Source organism: Primulina tabacum, chromosome 13 (assembly GCF_025594145.1).
Source record: "Primulina tabacum isolate GXHZ01 chromosome 13, ASM2559414v2, whole genome shotgun sequence".
In the NCBI taxonomy this organism is placed as follows: Eukaryota; Viridiplantae; Streptophyta; class Magnoliopsida; order Lamiales; family Gesneriaceae; genus Primulina; species Primulina tabacum.
In genome coordinates this window covers 37,302,397-37,326,092 of record NC_134562.1, presented here as the reverse complement: position 1 = coordinate 37,326,092, position 23,696 = coordinate 37,302,397, and the positions used below count along the sequence as shown (strand labels likewise).

At 35.2% G+C, this 23,696-nt stretch overlaps 2 protein-coding genes and 1 pseudogene across 2 annotated transcripts; 1 reads left to right on the top strand and 2 right to left on the bottom strand.

Annotated features, from left to right (window-relative positions):
- Positions 1–1,309: 1,309 nt before the first annotated feature.
- On the bottom strand, positions 1,310–7,773 carry LOC142522491 (uncharacterized; annotated as a pseudogene).
- Positions 7,774–12,900: 5,127 nt separating this feature from the next.
- On the bottom strand, positions 12,901–16,090 carry LOC142523203 (farnesylcysteine lyase-like). Its single transcript, XM_075626874.1, has 5 exons — positions 15,512–16,090; positions 14,987–15,160; positions 14,218–14,577; positions 13,955–14,127; positions 12,901–13,342 (listed from the first exon to the last, which is right to left on the bottom strand). The coding sequence occupies exons 1-5, from the start codon at positions 16,019–16,021 to the stop codon at positions 13,075–13,077; spliced, it is 1,485 nt and encodes a 494-aa protein (XP_075482989.1). The 5' UTR covers positions 16,022–16,090; the 3' UTR covers positions 12,901–13,074.
- Positions 16,091–16,445: 355 nt separating this feature from the next.
- On the top strand, positions 16,446–23,624 carry LOC142523204 (uncharacterized). Its single transcript, XM_075626875.1, is given in 19 exon segments — positions 16,446–16,624; positions 16,626–16,654; positions 17,360–17,432; positions 17,513–17,556; positions 18,156–18,198; positions 18,361–18,576; positions 18,687–18,809; positions 19,219–19,290; positions 19,832–19,876; positions 20,056–20,135; positions 20,309–20,373; positions 20,455–20,521; positions 20,593–20,706; positions 21,174–21,247; positions 21,346–21,443; positions 21,515–21,574; positions 21,680–21,748; positions 21,836–21,889; positions 23,362–23,624. Coding segments are annotated over 19 exon segments (1,461 nt in total). The 5' UTR covers positions 16,446–16,558; the 3' UTR covers positions 23,431–23,624.
- The last annotated feature ends 72 nt before the right edge of the window (positions 23,625–23,696 follow it).

Here is a 23,696-nt window from a genome sequence, read left to right as displayed (position 1 = left end):
AAAATTTGTGATTAATGGACTTAAAATTTATTAATTTTGAAAGAAGAAATACTAATTGATTTCAAATTTATGAAATTCGATAATAATTGATTTCAAATACATATACAAGAGGAGTATCGTATGAAATCAATTTCTTAAAATATTTCTCATAATCAAATCATTTTATCTTAAATACATTCATTAATACAAGTGTAACTTAGAGGTGTGCTTGGATTAATATCAATGGAATTCAAATCTAACTTTCAGATCTATATCTAGATAAAATCAAAATGAAATACATCCATCCAACACACATTTTAAAGATATTTGGTTATATCTGATCATAAGAATTTCAAAATCCATCTCCTACTAAATAAAAAAAATAAAAAAAAAAACTCAAAAATGTGTGCATGACGATATCTCGCTTATAAAAGAATCATTGATTAAGAATTGCAGGGGCTGCACTATTTTATTATTCTCATGACTTTTCACCAGAGCTCCGCCACACTCTGCAAGGTAAACAGAGGTGGCTGCAGCAGCCGAACACCACCAGTATCCTCGTTGTCCACTTCATATAGTTATACTAATCGGTTTAGATCGAATCCGACAGTAAAGGTGCCACATCATCAGCTGCGGGATACCATATCAACAATGGGTCATCTTACATGCGTGGAGGAGCAGTTGTTTTGGGAACGGAATAAACCCCTAACTTTCGAAGTTTCCACATGCCCCGTCCTAAAGCCAATGAACTTCTCGTCAAAACTAAGGGAATTTTTTAGATTCGAATTTGATATGTAGTATGGCGTTGCGATATGATGCAAAGCTAGTTTTTTTTTTTTTTTCTGGTTAAAGTCTCAAGCATAATCAAACGAGACTATTGAGTAAATTTAACTCTGATTTGATAGTGTGTTCGTAATCAATGGTCTTTTCAAGGGAAACGTCTTGAATTTGCTTCGGAAATGGTGGGGTTGAAAAAGAAAATGAATGCGTGTCTGCCTTCATTGGTAACTGGAAAAGGTCCAATTTTTTACGAGTTTTGGTTTTGGCAGCATCAGATGTTTATATAACATTGTGTAAACTATACTGAAAATGTTACTCACGGTATAGCACATACAAAGCCAAAATTCCTACCGCTTGCCTTGGATATATTTTAGAGTTACAGCCCGTAGAGCCAGTTTGGTGCAACTGTGCAAGGGATTCGAAGGGATAGTTTATGATAATCACGTTTCATCCATTTTCAAGTAGGACTTACAAGGCATCCCTCTATTAGGGTGAGCAACATCATATGTTTTTTAGAAAAAAATTGGAAAATAAGCTGAACATAAAAAAAAAAGAACAATCTAATTTTTTTTTAAAAAAAAAAAACAAGAATGTCATTTACAAATATCAAGAGTAACAACATAATACTAGGCCAGTAGATGGGATTATTACCAAAATCCCCGATGGCAAATCGAGACATCGTCCCAACAAAAGAATGAATAAGATTTTAAATGGGATGTATATACCAAGCGCATAGCCACTTAAATCCCGCTTACTCTAATCTTGTCAACACATGGTAAAAATAATTCGGAGTTCTTTTTACCACTTAAACTAACTGTTAGTAGCATCGTTACCTTTAACACGAAGATTAAATTTCTTTCCACTTGTTCTCATACTTTAGGAAGGCAAGGGCAGGATTTTCCCTTGGCGGGGCACGGACACGAGTTGACCTGCGAACCAGAGCATCCTCTTCCTGTATATCTCTTTGTGTGGCCTCCTTCGAACTTTTTTGAAGTTGGGCGCTGTAAAAGTGAAATGAAATTGGAAAATGCCATAAAAACGGGATAGGATAATAGATCCAGGATACTCTTCTTTAAGCGAACTTTAGCATATGAAAGTCCAGGGCTAAAATCTTAAAGATTGACGTTCCCGTCTGAGAACCTTAAAAAAAGAAAAAAAAAACAAGACATATGAAGCATAATCATTAAAGTGATGGTATGACCATGTTGACTCAATGTCATTGAATTTGGGTAAAACTTGACACGGTCCACATATTTTGACAAGCCGCATCAATCACGGTGTTAACTGTTATTGAAGACAAACAACCCTATCAACATTAATTATAAAGATGGTTTGTATCAGGAGTACAATAAACTTTGAATTCGAAAAAATACTTGGTCTAATCCCTGTGATTTTCCCAAGGCTCTTGAGGAAAAAAACTCAATGATGTTTCGCAACCTTTTGTTATGTTATAAACTAGATATACAAACACAGTTCTATATTCAACTAATATCAAATGCAAAATCAATCTTCATTCAGCACATAAAAACTAACATCAGAAATCAGCATAGCAGTACAATAATGAGAAAGAAATGCTTTGGCACAAATTCACAAACCATATTTTGTTGTAGAATTTCTGCAGCTGCTTTTTAAGCGCCCTCTCCCTCTCACCTTTCGGATTCAATGAGCCAATCAAAGCATCAAACTGCACGAACACTTCGGGTAGTAAATAGAAATAAAACAAAAAATGACAAGATAACAGAGCCGTAGATCCATACCTCTTCCTTGGTTTTATAGTAGCCCCATTGTTTAGAGTCAGAACTCTCAACAAATATTCTTCCATCACGTCGAAAAAACCAATACCTGCAATAATTTCTGTCTTTCCCTAATGGTATAGTGCGGATGAATCTCTTCTCAATTTCACGTTCAAGAAATTCTTTCTGCATCAAGAGTAAATAGTGGATCTATCAGTGTCAACGTTCACAACAAGCAAACCTACTCATCTCCATCAACCTTTTCTCCATTTTTACGGGATTAAACAAGCACAAACATAAACAGATGCAAAAAAAAAAAAAGCAAACAAACACAAACCCCTCATAAGTCATAACACCCACCAAGCACCACATACACGGATATGGAGAGTGAGATTACCCTCTGCTCAGTGCTTTTCATCTCGATTGATTCCTTGATTTCATATTTCTTCAACTTGTGAATCTCTCTCTTAGATAGATGATTACCATTTTCAGAGGAGTTGGCTTCAACCTTCAGTTTCTTAGAATTCTTCTCAGATATGCTGTCTCCGTGTTCAATCTCACTGTAGGCCAATATTTTCCGGGAGCAAGGGAAGAAAATCAAGAGATTGTTACAATATCATTCAACTCATCTACCAAATGTCATTATTTTAGAAATAAAAAAAAAAACAATACACTCCAACCTGTTTGTAGAAGAATGATTCTGCTGAGAGTGAACTGACGAATGCTTCTTTTTTCGGGTGTAAACTTTGTCGTTTCTATTCTCTAAAATAACACCATTGGGCATACCGTTTTTTGGAGTAGCTTCTAACTTTTTACGCTCCTTTTCTTCTCTCTTCTTTCTACCTTCGTCCAATGCTTCATCCCTCCTTGTTGCAGAAAGAGCCTGTCGTTCTTCAACATACTCATCCAACTTGTCCCGAATAGTATCCGTCTCTAAAGCTTGAGCAACCAGTTCTTGAAAGAATGCCAGTTTCACATGAATATCTAATAGGCCAAAATGACCTCGCTTAATTGTACTGATGTGCATAGAAAAATCCACAGTACAACTTGTTTCCAGGAAATCACACAGATATTCAGTCCAATTAATTTGTGTAATCTGAAATACAAAGAATTTGAGAGGTCAGGCTGCTTAAGAAAGAACCAACTAAAACAAGAAGATAATGATGAGTCATCCTTCCATAACTTTTTCTAAGATGAAAAATAACTGTCTGAGAAATATAATTTCTCATATGTATAACCTTCGATTTTCTTTTTTTATTTTCTACTGCCATGGAAAACTTCCCTGTGTCATTCAAAAGCAAGCGAAGCAGCGCTGAATAAGATTCGACGATGAGTAATGGAGTGCTGTCCTTATAACATACAGAATTCTCAAAGTCTTCGAGGGAAAAGGGTGACAGATTGAAAAGCCTGCCATAAGAACTACAAAAATCCCAAATCATCAAAAGATTCCCCACACAATCCATAGGTAAATCGAAATCTCGGCATAGGAAAGGCCTTTCTGTCAAAAGCCGATCTTCCTCAGCAGGTTCCACAAGGAGATCGTCAATTGGATATTTTATGCTTTTAGCTTCTGGATTCTCAGTAGCTGCAGCTAATAAAATGAGACGAATAAACATAGATAAAACGAGGGCTAGAAAAAACAAACTTCTTTCACATTTCAAAACATACAGAAAAAATACAAAAAAAAAAAAAAAAAAACAGAATAATCCAGACAGGCACTAATGATTAGTTATGAGTCCACAATAAAACATAAAGGAGAGTAGAAGACAAAAGAAGAAGAGAGAACTAACTTAACCCCAACCCAACTTTCCATTTCTTGTTTTTACACTGGATCCAAAAATGAATAAATGAATTGCACGTGTGACTTTTGTTAGATAGCAAGGAAACACTAAAATGCGAGCAACTGAAAGAACCATGCTGGACCTGAAAAGCACGACAACTAAAGCCTACGGCCTACCTCCATTAGCAGTCCTTGTGGATGTTGAAGGCATAGAAATTTCCTCACCCAATTTTCTCCGTTTATATACCTTGAGCCCATTTTCATTTTGCTCCTGTAATCAATAAAATTCATGAAACAATTCCAAAAAAAATATAAAGGTACTAAAAGAAGAAAAAAATTCAGACTTCACCGCAGTCTTTGGTTTGTCTTCATTTTTCTTTCGCTTTCTATTACAAACTACAAGTCCATCCTGGAATGGAAATTTTACTCTTTAGTTCAAAAGGAGGAGCAGTTGAGATTCCATGCTTCCTTGCCAAATTATCGTGTATGACCCAGGGTAGACTTCGATAAGTAGAGTCTTTGATGAAAGACTTCAGAAAACGTTTACTAAGAGGTGGATTTTTTCCCGTAAGTTCATCAGCATTTACTATTATTTTTCCCTTCATTTCATGGTCACTGCTAAGCCATGCAATCTCATACTGTGTTCTGTTAGCATCCTCATGAAAAACTTTCACAATTTTGCATGGATATAAACGACCATCCTTCCTTCCATATAATTCAGCACCCACTGTAAATGGACCTTGTAACTTTGCAGCAATTGAGTTGACCAGATCTTTTAAATTTAGCATGCCTGCCACAGAGATTAAATTTTAGAAGTATCTTGTGCAATGCAGTAAACAATACCCACAAGAACAATAGTCTAGAAGAAAGAGCACATCAATCCAATTAGAGTAAACTGACAATTCAAGAAATCAATGCAGTTCTTGAAAAGCATAAACGACACTTCCCGACCAATTATCAATAGCAGAAATACCAAAAATAAGATTTCCCTATATCCAAGGCCTGAGGGATGGGCTTATAAAAGGGGAATATATGATTCTCTGAAATTCAAGAGGATGGTGGTAATCATTGCCCCTAATGTAAGTTTGGCTCTAATTTTGATGGGGTAAAGAGGTGGAGTAGATGGGAATCATCTGCGTTAGCAGGGCACACTTAGCTACAAGTATGATTTTAGCTCCAGTATGCCCCCGTCGAATATTGACAGGATGGTAGTAATTTCTCTGATGGCTTATAGTGATAGTAGCATTTATGTTTGGTTTCAGCTACATCGGTTTTTTTCCTTTTTTCAAAATAAGAACAAAACTACGACACTATGTTCATGGTGGGGAGTGGGGAGAGGAATTTTTTAGCAAGCCCCCACCTGTATATATATAAAAATAACCAAGAGGAGAACTAGAACGAGGCCTCCTCATATCAACTAAATGGCACAAACTCATAATTGAGGTAAAAACCAGTTCTATTTATAAGGATAAAACTCCAAATCGCTTAAGAACACTATGAAAATAAAAAATTAAAAGACTACTATGACAATGAGCTTTACGGGCCTAAGCGCCTGCAACAGAATTGCCTACATGAGATACACAAAATGTAACATGGGTGAACATCAAGCGACATATGAATTCCAGGAAAAATGTAGAAGAAATAATATTATTATAGCACAAATAGATGTCATCGACTTTAACGACCTACTATTGCTAGTCTTCATACCAACCACCATAAAATATTTCCATTCTCTCCGAAGTTGGAAATAATCGCCCCCTCAGCATTTACAGTAAATTCCCAATATATTCCATAAAGAATCCCTCAAAATACTACTACCAAGATCATAAAAGCGACAGCAGAAACTGAAGTCAGGTACAATGAATGTTATCAAGGATATATGTTCATGGGCACGTTAACCATATCTGAAGACTATATATCATGAGGAAGAAACTGTGCTTAAGACTATCAGCAGGAAAACTGTGGTGATGTCCGAGTCAGAGGAAGCAATGAGCTGTCAGTGTCTTTATCAGGTCACAAATATGCAGAACGCGAACAGAAAAGAACCGGCTTTAAGGAAAGAAAAAAGTTTTTTTATATGCTGACACGTGTCGGGAATTCATTTAACGAACTAACAAAAAGGAAACAAGTACATAAAAAAATCGATAATCATTCTACTTATCGAGAAGTACAATAGCTCATCGTGACGGAAAAAATCCAACAACGAATTAATACTTTCCACTTGTTAGATTAGTTAGCTATTAATTGACGAGCGGAAACCAACAAAGAGAAAAAAGCAAGATCTAGGCTCATTAATAGCCTGAAAAAATGTTTCCTTATGTTTATTAGATTCATAAACGGAAAGGAGCGGACATACTATATTGGACATCATGAAGTACACGAGTTACATATTCAGTAGGAATATTTTGGATTCTTTCAGAAGCTTTTTTCTCGGAAATCAGAGCCTCTTCGTAGGTTAGGTTACCCTTCCCTGTAGCTTTGCAATTCCAAACCCTCTGGCGATATAAGTTGATCCTCTTCAAATATTCACTGTGCAAATTAAATGGTGAAATATGTAAACACAAAAAAGGTAAATGAGTCTTAAGTTTTACCAGCATTTACACTTCAATGAGAAGAAAATTTACCTATAATTTCTGAAGATTTCTTTTGTGAAGCGGATTTGAAAAACTAGCTCCTGATTCTTCAGATCACTGGGCTTTTCCACCAAGGCAAGTGGCTTTCTTTTGTAGAGCGGCATAACTCGTATATTTAAGCACCTTCTAGTTTCAAGTTCATATCCTGTAAAACAAGTAAAAATCACAGCAAATATGGATCAGCAATGCTGAAGTAAAAGAATTGCTTTGAATTAAAAACCCACGTGCAGAAAGTAAAGAAAATGCGAAAAAAGAAAACAAAAAACTAATGAAAGAAAGAGCCCAGAAAAAAAAAATCACCAACAAAATGTTATCGACAAGAACCGACTAAACCGAGGGTAGACAAACCCAAGTTATCAAAAAAATCAAAATGACCATTTCATAAATCCAGAGAAAAAGATTTAAGAAACAAAACTGAAGAAAAAAGTCACAGGAGAATTCAATTTTCGCTTTCTCAAGATAAGCACCTAAATCAAGAAACAACAATCCTGCATGCACAGAAACTGCAACGAGTCCCAATTCTCTACACACAATGCAACACACCGAAAAAGTTCAGTAAAACCCCAGAATTATGATCCAATCCGCAAAACATGAGATTTAAACTAAAAACAAGAAAAACCATACATCCAATTCATTCGTTTCCCGCCAGAAATAGATTAAATACAGAAGCCAGACCACGGAGTTATAGCGCGTATAGTGTAGAAGAATCGATTTGAGGGTTTCCGACGGCGTAGAATGCGTACCTGAAAGAGGAGCGGAGGGGAATCAAGGAGGCGGCGTTGGTACGTATATTCGCCTGACGTGTTTTCTTTCCCTCTCGCCTTCCCTCTCTCTCTTCATTCCCTCGTCTAACTCTGCCCCCTTTATATACATAAATAAATAACATTGAATTGAATTTTATTTCCCCACTTTTGGTTTAGACATTAATATTCCATGCGAAATCACGATAATACCCTCGACCAGGGCTTTATTTAGTGAAAATTGTTCACCTCATAAATGTGATTATATTTCTTGAGTTTCTATTTCATCAAAAATAAATGTGATTATATTTCTTGAGTTTCTATTTCATCAAAAACTGACGATGTTGATTTATGAAATTCATTTATAACAATGCTATTCGCAAGTATTGTTTATTTACATTTCCATTTTTGTGAATTTGGAAATTTGAATTATTTTATTCAATATATCGTTTCGACTTAAATTGTGCAACTTAATAAATTTGATGGTACTTATTTTAGCCACGAATACACATCAGTGTTTTAGATAGTTGATTTTTCGATCATAGATTTTCAACCATAAGGGCTTTTTTTTTCCTCGTTACAAAATTTCATGGGGTTTTTAGTGAAACTTAGAACAAACATAAGGGTCATTTTGCAATATTGGCGTCGTTGCCGGGGACTAGTTTATTTAATATTAGAATAAATTACTTATTTGAGACTAGACATTTTTTCGAATTTTTTTTCTATTTTATTTGATTTATTTTATTTTATTGCGAGGTACTTAAAGATGGATCATCGAAGAGTGTTCACGAATTTTGCACAACAATACTCGGAACCATTCTATGCTGCTTGGGGGAGATTCAATGATCTAGCAAACAACTTTCGGTTTCATGATTTGTCAAACTACACTCTTATTCAAATTTTCTATTTTGGTTTGGATGAGGCAACAAGAAGTTGGGTAAATTATGGAGCTTTGGCAACTGGTAGTCACTTATTTAATAGAGAATACAGCAATGCGATGCAGTTGTTAAATGATATGGCAGATTTCGACTACCACTGGCATTGTGATCCTTCACTGCAGGGTTGGAGTCACCAATATCCTCCACAATTTTGCCCCAATTTTGTAAACCAACCATTTGAGCAACAAGAAGAGCGTAGTGCACATTTAGATCAAATCATGGCCCAATGGGAGAAGATGGTCAACTCTTTGTGTTTCATCGATGAACAGGTTGAGCTTCTAATGCAACTAGTGTCCGAAATCCACCAAGAGAACGAAGCGATTTTTGTCGATTAATTAATGACCAATCAGGTATGGGTTAATGCTGACAACTCAAACAATAAAAGTTTGGAGAGTGATTCAAATCATGTAGAAATTTCATCTGAATCTGATCTTCCACAAGTATTTGAGCTGAAGGAAGAAGAATTCTATGAGTAATCCTTGTGCAAAGATGAGGCAGAAGTGAAGCTGGAGGAAGAAGAATTCTTCGAGGAATCTCTATGCGAAGATGAGGCAGAAGAGAAGTTGGAGGATGTAGAGGAACCGAAGGCGAATGATTTGAACTCATATATGGTTTTATCATATATTCCACAAGCAGATTCTTTATTTCCATCAACCCAAACTCAAGAATATTATATCCTCTACGAGCTTTATCATGGATTGGATTGTTCTTCCCCTAATAATCAATTTTTGCCGAGTGTTGTTGGAGCGATGAGCTTACAATGTCAATATCATGCCAAGCTTGAGGGCACACATAATCAAGACCCATATGTAATATTGTATGATATTTACTATGGGCGGAAGCCGCTATTTGATGGATGTTTCTCCATAGTCAAGCTATAGACAATGAATTTAGCGCTTGTTGGGAGGCAACCCAGTGATTTATTTTATTTTGTTTAATTTATTTTTTTTTTATTTTTTTTTCATTTTGTTAGTTTAATCCTTTGTGATTTTCGTGTGGGTAGGGAATATTGGAATGAAGTAAGATGATTTGGATTCTGGAAAAGATTTAACTGTTGAAACAAGAGACTACATGCACGGAGGAATTCTATCATCCCCATGTAGCATTCCATGGAGCTTAAAACAACATTGTCAGGGAAGTGTTCTCTTACTATTCTGCATCCAACTTTTATATTCTTTTTGAATGACATGACACTGAGGACAGTGTAAATATAAAGTGTGGGGAGAATTTGTGTTTGGTTTCACGTCACAACACTTAGCATGTGCTTAAATGTTTAATCATTGAGCATGAAAATTTTTCTGGTTATTCTTTGAGAAACCGCACTTGTGATTACATGACATACTAATTGATTTTCTAGATTCTTGATCACTCAAGAGATTTAATCACACCTAGAATTGATTGAGATGAGCTGTAGTTGAAGCCGAAGGATTTGAGCACAAACTAGTTTTGTATCATATTTTGAGACATAATCTATGCACTTTAGGTCATACTTATATGAATTAATCGTGAATTGGCAAGAGGTGAGCTTATATATATATATATATATATATATATAATTGAAAAAAAAAGAAAAAAAAAAGAAAAGAAACAGTCTAGAACTTGTTTGATTATCTTTCGAGGCGAAAATACAGAGGAAAATGACCTGGGGATGATTTAGGCGATCCTTGGACCGTTTGAGCCTTTCGAGCCTACCCAATGCATTATTTATATCCCCAGTATCTCATTTTGAGCCTAATAAATCGAATGGAGTGTGTCAAAGACATACAATTAGCCCCCATTCGTATTCCTTCGAAATCCCACATCAACTACCAAATTTTAGCTCATGCACTATTCATCTACCTTAATTTTGAGAGAAATAAAACCATTTTGCGCTTTAAAATTTTCAATAACCCTCATGTGTTGATAATTGATAAGAAAAATTGGAGGAGTTTGAAAAAAATTATGAAAAAGGGAAGGGGATTTATGAAATAAAAAATATATATGTAATGAAAAAAAGAAAGGAGGAAATAATATTGTATGATGTGGTGATTGAAAAAAAAATAAAAGAGAATGTTGTTGAAGAATGAGAAAAAAAACAAAAGCTGAAGGAAGAGAAAAAAAAAGAGGGAATATAAACGAAAGTACAAGGAAGATGAAAAGTTAGATGGAAGATGATGAAATTCAATAAAAGGGAGGAAGATAAGAGATGAAGGAATGCGCTGAAGGAATAATTGTTTATTTCCTCTCATTTTGAATATCCCTATCTTTATTGTAGCCGTGAGCCGTGGCCTAACGTTATAAGCTTAAAAAGACCTATTGACCGAGTCATATTCCTCCAACATTTAGTGGAGAAAGGTATGAAAGACAAGCTTATGGAGAATTTCTTAAAAAAAAATTAAAAAAAAATTCAGAAAATATGAGCACTCCTTGAACTAAAACACCTTTGAGGAATATGAGTTTTGACTTTCACACTACACACGTCTCATTATATTGATCTTTTCTAGTGAATGCTTGAGTTTTGAAGTTGCAATGAATGTGAATTTTATGATTTTCAAAGTGTGGCCTTTTGATTGAGTGTGGCGGAATTTGGATGGTTGAAAAGTGTTGATTGTATCAATTTTGTGGTGAATCATTGAATATTTCTCGGTTATATTTTTATTTTTTTATTTGTTCGAGGACGAACAAAAGCTAAGTGTGGGGGGATTGATAAGGCCAAATCTTGCAAATATTTTAGGGATTTAATTTTATAATATTTGTCATTATCTAGAATTTTTATCCCTAATTATGTGATTATTTGAATTAATAATTTTAGATTTGAATAAAAGTGAAAAAATGTTTAAATTAAGAGATAAAATAAATTTACTAGATTTCAAAGGAAACAAAATATCAAAAGAAGGGAAATAAAATATTTTTATTTTTTAATGATATTGAAATCTTGAAAAATCTATGTAAATCTTGATAAATATCTTATCTATACTTTATTTACTTGACATGGGCTTAGAAGGAAAGAAAGAAGGAGGCCCATTGAGTAAGGATAAAAAAGAGAATAGGCAGAGACGTGAAAGAGAGGCGCAAACAGAGAAAAAAAATCAGCGCGGAAGTGAACAACGGAGAAGGGAAAAAGGAGGAAGAGAAAGAGGCAAAGAAGAAGTACAGAGAAGGAGAGAGAAGAAAGGAAAAAGAACGGAAGTGAACAGAAGGGAGGAGATCCGTAACAATGCGAGAAAAGAAGAGAACCAGGGAGGAAGAAGAGAAAAGAAATAGGGAGGAGGACAGAGACAAAAGCTGGAGGAATTCCTCATCACACACCACAAATCACTGAGATTCCTTTCACCCATTCTTAATTTTGTATTCTTCTATGAACTTAAATATGACTTTTCACTTCTATTTTGAATTCATGGAGTAATTTTATTTAGGCTAAGACCACAATAGGGTCAAACAATATTTTATTTGATATTTGTTTTATTTTCATTATATTATTTTTCTAGATTTTAATCATTGATTGATGTTAGTTTAATATTTCTTGTTAATAGCCTGATCAACTATTTACATGTATGTTGATTAATCACGAATCGAAAGATGATTGATTAAATATAGCAACAAAGACGTCATCAACACATGGTTAAACCGACTAGAAATATTATTCGGTTTCAGTGTGCGGTTTTAGGTGAAAACTGAAATTCCACGAAGATTTAATGCATTTAGATCTAATTAAATTCAATTAGAAATAATTGAAATGCTAGATTTAAATAGGTTTATTAACTCGAGGAATCGTTTAATAAATAAATTTGGGGATTTCACCGTGATTGTCAACAATTAAATAATTAATTGGATTTTAACACGTGTCAACATAGTAGAGTTTGGTATCGTTGTGTGTCTTAGTTATTTATTTGAATTTGAATCCCTCCTTAATATCCGAATCCGTCGTTTTAATTGATATTATTTTATTTAATAATTTAAATTAATAATCCACGTATCATCTTTTTATTTATTTTGTCTAGCTTAAGTATATAAATTCTAGTAATTAAATATTAGTATCTGTGAGATCGATACTTGGACTCATCATCCATTTACTATAACTTGACCTAGTCCGCTTGCTAGATTTATTCCCAACCGAAATCGTCGATCAAATATACTCGAAGGAAAATGCTGTCAAATATTGCACCGAAACACCCATTTACAGACACTATTAAAGTATACTATGTACTACTTCATTTACAATATCCAAGGAAATTTCAAAACGCCAACTATAGAGCAAGTGCAATGCCAAATATGCAGACGGATAATCTCATGTGCAAATCCTTGTATGTATCATCTTCTCTATGGGAAAGTAAGGCGTGAAAAAGTATGCACATGAGATTCAAACTAATAAGAAGAAAAACTCCAGCTATGTTTCTGTCACAAATTTTCTAGCACGGTGTTTCTATTTAAACATCTACACACGTGCATTTGAACCTAACACTTCAGTCGCCTGCTGACTAATTATCAGCTCGTAAAAACTGATACTTCAACTTACAAGTCGACATGCTTTTCAGATAAATCAATGCTAGAGCTCTTCAAGTTGGGTGAACTTAAATCAGCTTGCACATATAATCTCGAGAGGATCAAACGTGCTATATTTTCAGCTGCAACAGCGGTCGTTTCTATGGTGCTAGCTGCATTTTCGAATGCATTGACATAGTATAGATGAGTATCATCTAAAATGAAGGGAGCGTACTTCTCAGGAGCGTGGTAATGCGGATATGCACCCCAGTTGACTTTCAGCGTCTCCTCTCTCACACTGAAATCCATGGTGCAAGAAGGATAGTGAGACGATAAGAAAAGTAGAGATGAGTTTGAAAATAGAGCCAAAAGATTTTCTAAAACAAAGGGAGGATCCTCCCTCGTATTATTGGCGAAATTTACAGCTCCTTCCACCACTGGGACGTGAATCCAGGATACACTTTATAAACCAGGATTGAGTAAATAGATAATGAACCTCCACCACACTATTTTCTTAACCAAATCATCTCATATTTGGCTCTCATTTCCTCGTATGTCACCACAGGTCGTGCCCATATTAAATGCCACATGTTTTTCTTCCCATCCCAAACTATTTAGCATCAATGGCAAGGGCAGATTTTCATATGATAAAAAAATCGAAATTTTAAGCATGATTTTTCTAAAATTGAAAGTTTTGCCCCAAAAATACATGAAATCCCCCCTCATCAAATGAACCATGGTGCCAAGCATTAAAAGGAAAATAAGTGACCACAAATTCAAACTCAATGCATTTCCTGTTGGCAAATTTTCATAACACAAACAAAATGTAGCATTTGGCCGACCAGCTATTCCAGTATTGAAAGACACGTAATTATATAATCAGATGCTGCACAAGAAATTCGAACTATACCTGAAAATTTTGTCAAGCAAGTCATCTGCCAATTCTTGGCGGGAGAATACTTTGTAAGTCATATCCTTCTCATGCTGCTTGAGAATACTGATGCACGAGAAAGGTATATCAGCAGACTCTATTGTGCCAACTAATTCTGGGATGTCCTTAACCTCTTTCAGACCAAAATACGCCTAATTAAAACAAATGCTTAAATTATAAGGGAAAAATGAATGGGAACATGATAGAACACAAAAGATACCAATGATGTGGTATATACTCACAGGATTTAAAACACCACTAACAAAAGTTGCATGAGTGTGCTGCAATTTCCTAGGAGGTATTGATATTCCAGGACTGAAACATATATTTAGCTCATCTAAGGGTGTTGCCACAACCGTAACTTGGCAGCTGTAATTTTTTCCCACTGTTGAGTTAAGCTCATAAAAATCTCCGAGGTGAGAAATGGACTCAATTTCTTCGTTAAGGAGCAACTGAACATCTGAACGGTCAATTAATCCAGCAGCCATCTGCCAATTTCCTCCTTTGACAGACCATAAACCACCTCCTGATCCGGCCAAGGAAACTGCACCAGCGAGTCCACTGATGTTCACACTTTGCCCGTAGTTTATCCTCGTTATAACCTACAAAAGTGAGAAAATCTCATATTTAGCTGCAAAAGATACAAAAAAACCTCAGAACATCTAAAGCAAAATGCATCTATATTCTACGGATGGCTAACTCACAAGTGACGGAGCTAGAGGCAGGTGAGAGCGATTTCCTCCTCTTCCTCTTAAATTTCTCTTCTTCTTTTTATGACGAGGAAATCGGCGGCCACTACCATTCGATGCGCACCGGATAAATTTATCTTACACTTAACAATATGGTTTTGTACCCTTCAAACTTTTCTTTGGCCCCATGATTGCATGATTGCAAAACTTCTGGCTCTGACATCACTAGTAGAGGTCCATTAACATGACAAGCACAAGCCAAAAGCTAAATATTCAAGATGACACTTGAGAGACTATCAGATAAGGGAATCATGTAACTCACGGTGACTAGCTCTTGTACGAGTGAAGGAGACAATCCAACTTCCACTAGTTCCTTTCCCAATGTTCGCGTAGTGAGATCGTATAGTCCCGCCCATTTAAGCATCGTCGCAACACTTTCAAATATGGGCCGTGATTCAAAATCTTCATAATACCTCAAAAATTTATTGATCATCGCCTACAATTGTATACGTTTCTAAGTCACCAAAACCGCATAACATATATAGGAATTTCTGGTAACAATTATTATCTGAATTTTTTGAAAAAATATAAAAGTTTCACGAACCAAATCCTGGGACGTTCCTGCACATTATAGCGCATATTAGTTCAAAAAATACAGGAATACATTCAAGAACAAGCGATAAGATATAAAGCCAATGAGTTAGATAACTTCATCTGCAGCAAGCACTGCATCAAAGTAAAGTACCCCGAGATATGATTATTGCACCAAATCCAGTGCTTTGAGCAGTAAAAATCACACTACCTTACAAAACAAAAATCCTTTTAACCCTGCAAATAGATTCTATACCTCCACAAAATTACTCATCCGGAAGAGAGAGAACCCATATCTCAAACATAGTATGACCGAATTCGCAAACGACACAAATCGTTGAACTATAGGCAACTTGGAGTTCGTGTTCATCGTCTTGTAAAGAAATTTATGCCCGTCCCAAATGCCCAGGGAGAGAGTATCCTCGGTGTTTTTCGGGTCATTTACCGAAAGATTAAGACTTCTCGTGAAATTCAAGGCGTGGTAATTCTTGGGGTGAAGAATGGAGGCGCCAGCCTCAAAGGTCTCCCCGGATATAGTGACTGTGGCCATACGGCCACCTACGACGCCGTTTCGCTCAAAGATTTTGACTCGATCGATCACTTGGGGTTGGACGGAGGAGGAGTAAAGGCGGATGAAGTGGGCGACTGAGGCGCCGCCGACGCCGCTTCCTATAATGCACACTGTGTGAGATTCTGTGGCTGAGGAATGAGATAAAAGAAAGACACAGAGGATTATTGCCGTAACTTGATGACATTGCCTCTTCATTTTGTCACCACAACTTGAAGCTTCGAAAATGATTCTGTTTGACGGAGTGACCGAAAATACAGGGTTGACTTTTATGTGGCCTTTGCTGTGATATTTATTTTCTATTTTTAAATATGATTATAAAAAATTAAGAATAATATAATCCACCGAACCGAACTGATTTCAAAGTTTAGTTCGATTAGTTTGGTTTTCGGTTTTTATTTTATTTTTATTTTTTTTCCAAAAAAGGGTAAAATTTAAGTTAGTGTTAAAAATATGGATAAACCTAATGAGTTGATTTAGTTTTCAAATAAAATTTTAATTTTTTATAGGGTCGTAATAATTAATAAATGGGTTTTGGGACTTTGGACTTTACAAAAAACATTTAATCTACATTTTTTCATTAATCAATCTCAATAATAATTGGAAGGGAAAAAAAAAATCCGACACGTAGTCATTTGGACTCGCCCAACATTCACTTGACCTGGCCCATATCCAAAAAAATAGGGACCGTGAGATACACCGGAGAACGGCGGTCTCCGTAGATAAGGAGAAGAAATGTTGACGACGGAGGACGAGGAATGGCGGCGTCGGAAGCTGGAAGAAGCTTTGGAAGTTAAATCAGCTCCAACGTATAATCAGCGCTTATCTCAAGTAAAATATCTAGTACACCTGTGCTGTGCTTGACTGTTTTAATTTTTAGGCGTAATCTGCATCGATTTGTTTTAATGTTTTATTTTTGTGTGGTTGATCCAATGAAAGTTCCCGTTTTCTCTGGCTCGACGTGTTTCCATTGGAATCCTAGCTTCACTTGTGTTATTTCAATTTTTCTAATTTGTGTTTATATTTTATGAGTTAATTTATATCGGATGGTTGAGTTGTGACTGTGAAGTAATGATAGTCAGCTGATGCTGGGGACAATGCCAATTACTGAGCAGTTTGACTCGTGTCAGACTCAGTTAAAAAATCCGGTGTAATGATGGACTCTGTAATCACTTCTATCGAGGGTTCCGCCGAGGAAATTGTGAAAAAATATTCAATCTTTGATTAAAAGCCGGCCCTTGTACTTTAATACTGGAAAGATTCTTAATTGCAATAGATATTGAATGGTACTGTTTTGCATACACTCGTCTACATGTGATATTGCTTATTCCTGGTTGGTTCTTGTACCATACATATCAGCTTTTTGTATGTTTTTATCTTCTCAGAGATTGACAATTACTCATTTCCAATTTGATCGTTATCTTTTTCTTGTATTTCTTGGTAGAAGATTGTTGAGTCTACCGTACCAAATAATTTTTTTTTTGAAATCAACTATCAATACTTTTACTGTGATTAGTAATTGGAATCTCAATGCAGCTATCCAGAGGCTGCAGAGGAGGATATCAGAAGATATGAAAGATGCTTCAGAAGGCTTCCACCAGCACACAAGGTATTATTTATGGTTGATTAAATGAGGTTACGGAACTACTTTTAAACTTTTTTCTGATGCTTTGGCTTGGACTTTTGCAGGCCCTGTTACCACACATCCCGTTCAAATTTCAGAAACTCAGATGGTATAGCTATCTTTAACATATTCATCATACTGAAATCTGAATATAAAATAGTTTAACAGATTTTATTTTTTCTATATTTTCTGGCTTTTATAGAGCATGAACAAAGCTATTTTGAAAAGCTTGATAGAAATTGCAGATAAATGAGACGAGTGATGCCCCATTTTTGGAGGAAATGCAGACTATCAGAAAATGAATTGACATCCATAATGATTAAATAAAAATACAGCTGGAAGTGTACGAGCAGGACTTGGTGGCAATTCTATGATTTCCCTAATATTATGTCATGGTTATGAATAATGTATAGTCCACCAGCAGCCTGACATGAAATATGAATGCATAAATATTGTCCTCAGACCAAGAAACGACAACTTTATGCGTCGATACCACCTCTTCACATGTGACATGACTCAAACTAATTATCTAAGTCAAACGTGTTTTTGAAAAAATTGAGAAACTTTGACGTACTGAATATTGCCGATATTTTTGAATCTTATGTAATGGATATTATAAATCAAACAAATGACAAATTATGAATTTTCTGACCACAATTTCATCCTTATGCTGCCTGAGAATGATTTTGTTATGCTTTCGTTTTGCAGGTGTATCTCACAAAATTCATATTTCATTTTTGAGATGCTTAAGGTGATTGATAGATTATTCTGTCTCCTATGCTTATAGCTATGCCTTGTATTATCCATCATCACTCATTAACTTCTATATTTAAGTATGAGTCTGCACGTTGTAAACTTTAAATGTGTTGGCACTCATTGTTTTTGTTTTAAATGCACAATTGGGCTTTGGCAGGCATTTGAACCCCCAATTGACTTGAATCAAAATATTGAAAATTCGGAACGTCAAAACATGGACAATACATCAGATAACTGCGTTTTATCCGATGAAATGAAACTTCCGTCTCAGTCTGGTTTGAAAAGTGGAAATCTGCATTCATGGGCTAAACTTGGCTCTGAAAAAGGTGACAATGGAGAATATAGGTTACCAAACAGAGAAATTGTCACAGAGGTCTCACTTGTGTCTTTTGTATTTTTTTTTAAAAAAATTCATGTTGCTTCTTTTTTTATTTGTTTATTTCATTTTCATCATGAAAATTTGACCTCTGTAGATAACAACAGGAGAAGAAAATTGAATCTTCGAACGAAAATGCTGGGAACTGCTGTATAGGATCTCAATATAAGACAAATGCAGAAAATTCTGATTGTCCACGATTATATTCTATGCTTGATTGTGATGGACATGTAAGTTTTCATTTCAATATATATATATGTGTGTGTGTCTTTTGAATTTTTTGCTTTGACTATGTGGAGTGATATAAATAACATCCATTTGAGTGACCATAGTAATTATTTATTATTGGTAGGAATATATTCATAGTTCATCAATCAGTGTTCGCTTTCCAAATTAAAAGTACTCGTTAAAGAGACATGACTCACGAAGAATAATCAGATTCAAGCCCGATCTCAGTCTAAATAAATTATCTCATCAACGATTTTCATTACTTCGTATCCTCTCGTGTGAAATTTGTGCATAGTAGTAAAAAGGACCACTGGAAGACCATCTGTTTTAAACATCATTTATGCTTCTGTGTTCCTTGTTTTTTTTGGTTGTCGTAACACTGATATTAATGCTTTGGATTTTCTCTTTCAGGTTTCCTCATCACCTCCTGATTGGTTGGACCCATCTATGCAGTTTCACGTTCCTTTAGTTGATGTAGACAAGGTGTGCTATTTCTATAAGTCAATTAGCAATCATGTTTAGATTTTCTATTGTGCTGTTTGAAGTGAATGATTCTTGAAGACTAATCAAAGTTAAGGTTACTATCCAAGTCAGTGATTCATCTGACCAGTTGGTGGTTACCTCAACAAAATGCCAGAAAAGTAAAATATAAATAAATAAATACCGCATCACGAAAATGTAAAAATACTTCAAAATTATTTACACTTGATTACTGAATGCTTTTCAATGTTTGACTGAATTGATGAGAAATTCTCAAATTCCTACGGGTATGTTGGCAAGTTCTGTCAATATGTAGATACTTGATTTGTTTAAATACGTACACATCACACATCTTTATTTTGAAGTCCTGTAATATTAATATTTTACTGCTACTCGTTAACAATCAGCAAAATATCTTTCACTGCTATTTAAATGAATCATGATTAAAAAGGCTCTCTTTTTATTTCTCTCAGTTATGTAAAGTTTTCATCTTGGAAAATGAAAACATATTTGCATAAGATTTTGAATTTTCATGTTTTCTCAGGTTCGATGCATCATAAGAAACATTGTCAGAGATTGGGCAGCTGAGGTAGTAATTAAATTTTCTGGTCTCATTAAAGAACTTAGATCTTGAGCTACAATGTTCTCTGTTCTGTTGTGCTTAACAATTTGGGGATTTAGTATCATCAATTAAAATGAAGGAAAATAAAAGGAGAGAGAAGAACATATGGAGAGGGGTTATTTACTTTATTTTCTCTTCATGTTCAGGGTCAGAAGGAACGTGATGAATGCTACAAGCCAATTCTTAAAGAACTTCAACGACTTTTTCCGCATCGTTCAAAAGAAAGGCATAGTTTCAGCAACATTTTCCTAAGCACTATTGTCTGTTGATTGCTGCTAGACTATCTCACTTTTGTTGTGCAAAATGGACTATTTGTAACGTAGTACCATAATAGTTCACAATGCTTTAAGATGTTAGTGTATTCTGTTGGTAAATGCTGAGAAAATTCTCTTTTAACAGTCCTCCTACCTGCTTAGTCCCTGGAGCTGGACTTGGGAGGTTAGCATTAGAAATCTCATGTCTGGGTATGTCTCCATAGATGGACAATTAGTTTTCTAAATAATCTATTTACTTCCTAGCAGCCTAACAATTTTATTGCATCACAGGTTTTATAAGCCAAGGGAATGAATTTTCTTACTACATGATGATATGCTCCAGTTTCATATTAAACCAGTGAGAGACTTCTGATTTTTGTTCTTTATAAATATCAAATTTTGTTGAATACTAACTTATCAATTGTTTAGATCTCAATTTGCTGATGAGTGGAGAATATATCCATGGATACACAGTAACTGCAATTCATTTTCAGATGATGATCAGCTACGTCCTGTTTCGATTCCAGATATTCATCCAGCCAGGTGTTGGTTAACATTTTTTTTATCTGTAACTTTCTCTATATGCGCATCCATCTTTTATATTATCTTTGTTTCTTTTGATGGTTATGGTGCTTTCCCATCCGTCAATTGTCATACTAAGGAAAAAGTCAAAATTAGATAGGCATCCTTCGATTATTGATTGTTTATTTTCTATGCCCATTATGTTACCGTTCTCCTAATTACTTAGAGCATTTTTTATCCTTCTGTTTCTCCACCACGCCACTCTTGATCGAGGCAGTACTGTGAAGTTCTTTTTCAAAGAGATGCTTAAATTTTGCCAGTAAAACTTTGATGTGAACTTTTATGGTAGTTCTTAACGAGTTATTCACGTTAAATTCTTTATCATACTCCTAGCAAAGTGCAGCTTAGTTGATTCTTTAAGATAAATCATGAACTACATCGATGCTGATTTTTGGAACTAGACTATAGAGTGAAATCTGTTGGAACAGTGCAGGGATTACTGAAGGCTTCTCAATGTGCGGTGGTGATTTTGTTGAAGTATACAATGATCCGAGCCAAGTAGGTATGGAAGTTTTTTTACATCAAACATATTTATTTATGATGCAGGGTTATGTGATTATTTTATGCTTGTTTTCTTACATATGTTTATTTATTTTTCAGGAGTTTGGGATGCAGTTGTGACTTGTTTCTTTCTTGATACGGCTCACAACATTTTGGAATATATTGAGATTATTTCAAGAATACTCAAAGATGGGGGAGTAAGTGTTTTTAATAAATTTACTTGTTAAATCCTTTTCTTCCGTGATACCCAATTCTGAATGCTTGGCAGGTCTGGATAAATTTGGGGCCACTACTTTATCATTTTGCAGACACTTATAATCAGGAAGATGTGAGCTTTTTTAATCCGAAGTGAATAAGCATGTACTCCACCTCATATACCAAGAAACATCTGATATTTTGGGTTGCCAATGTGATATTCCTTTTATTTTTGAAGGAGATGTCAATTGAGCTTAGCTTGAAAGATGTGAAGAGGGTTTCTTGTCACTATGGATTTGAAATTCAGGTAATCTCTGACATATTACTTTAATTTTGATGTATTGGTGCATGACGTTTTCCCCAAAGCTCACGTCGTTGTCTTTTTGGGAAACAGAAGGAGTCAATGGTTGAGACAACTTACACCACCAATCCAAGATCAATGATGCAGGTTGCCATTTTTTCTTTCTTTTTAGATTGGATTTTTAAAATATTTACGTTGTTCTCTACCAATTATTTTGACATTTTAATACTAAGTTAACTAAAATGTGTATGGAAAAGAAAAAAATAAAATGTACATGAAGTAGATTACCCTCTTTACTTTATGGGTAAGTAGCCTCCGCATACCTTTTCTTCCTCAGTTCGTTAAAGATCTTTCTTCTAGTTCTTATATTTGGAACATGAGACCAAAAAAAAAAACTTCTAGCGCTTGATGCGCGGACCTTAGTCCACTTTAACGCAAGAAGCACCTAAAGGAGAATTTGGTGTCTTTCTGGTCAGTAATGGAAGCAATCGTCTCACGCACGAGACATAGTCTCCCCAAATTTCTCCATCTGGACGCACAAAGCTTTATCCTTGTCAAGAGGCACCACTACCTCTACTATAAGAAATCCAACTCAAGCACGAAATCAATGTTGAGTCAACAATCATCGAGAGGGCTGCTTGAAAAGTAGTAGGAATTGTTATGGTGCAATAATTATTCTTGTTAGGTAGAGCGATCGAACCATGACTGTTGGACTTTTATGCGGTTTAAAATATTTGAGTTGTACCATTACCACTCGCTATAGTTTTTGGTAAAGCGGCAAATACTCGGTCCTACAATTGATATCAGAGCCAATGTCATGGGTTCAATTTCCATTGATTGCAAGTATTGCAATCAGTGAGAGGAATATTGATGCAATAATTGTCTCCGTTGGGTAGAGCGATCGAACCATGACGTTTGGATTGATATGCGATTTAAAAGATTTGAGTTGCACCATTACCATCAACTATGACTTTTGGTAAAACGACAAGCGCTCAGTCCCATAAAAATGAAATCGGTGCAGGGGTAATACAGCATGTCCAAAAGAATATAGTGAATTTTACTTGCATGTACCTTGTACGGTATATCCGAAACATATCTTATTTTACAGGACTCCGGTCTTTCTACTGATGGTAGACAATACTAACATGAAGAGGACAAATATGCCTCCAATTTGGATTGAACAATCAAATAATTGAATTTTGTCTTAGTTTTACTTCTTATAGTTCTGTATTGTTACGAGATGTGATGACTCCAATCTTTTTATTCTTTTGAGATTCAAATGAATAAATAAAGGATGCTCTTTTCATATCATTTCCTCGTTAAATTTTCATTATCACATCGTATTCAATGAATTATTGATAGATATCACTGACAATGTTTAGACTCAAAGATTGATCAATTTTATCTTACTACTTGTAGCTAGTAACTTAATTGGTTCCCCTTTTTTATTTTCTCCGTCAATGTTGCTACTGTTATTGGTATGGTTAATCCTTATTTTCCCATTTATTTAATTATTAATTGCATCGATTTGTTGCCTTGATTATTTAACGTGTATGGTCATGGTTGTGGGGACGTGTTTGAAGTCCAACATATAACTCTGTTTCCTACTGTTGTTGCAGAATCATTACAACGCTGCATTTTGGACCATGCATAAGAAACCAGCAGCAGCAACGCAGGCCATGAAATAATCTTTGTTCTTCTTTGAGTGAGATAATTCTAGTTAATCGCATGCGTTGAAAGCATAAACCTTCATTTTTTCATATAATCTCAAGACTACAAAAACTAAAATTCCCGCAACTTACTTTTCATGTTTCTTGTGACATTTTGGATTTTATTTGGAGTTTGAGTTTTATACAATTCGAGGGATCTGTCATTGTGATTATTGTCCATTATGAAGTATTTCTTTCATTGATTCGGGGGAAGAATGAAGACGGATGAGGAAACAAGAGAAGGG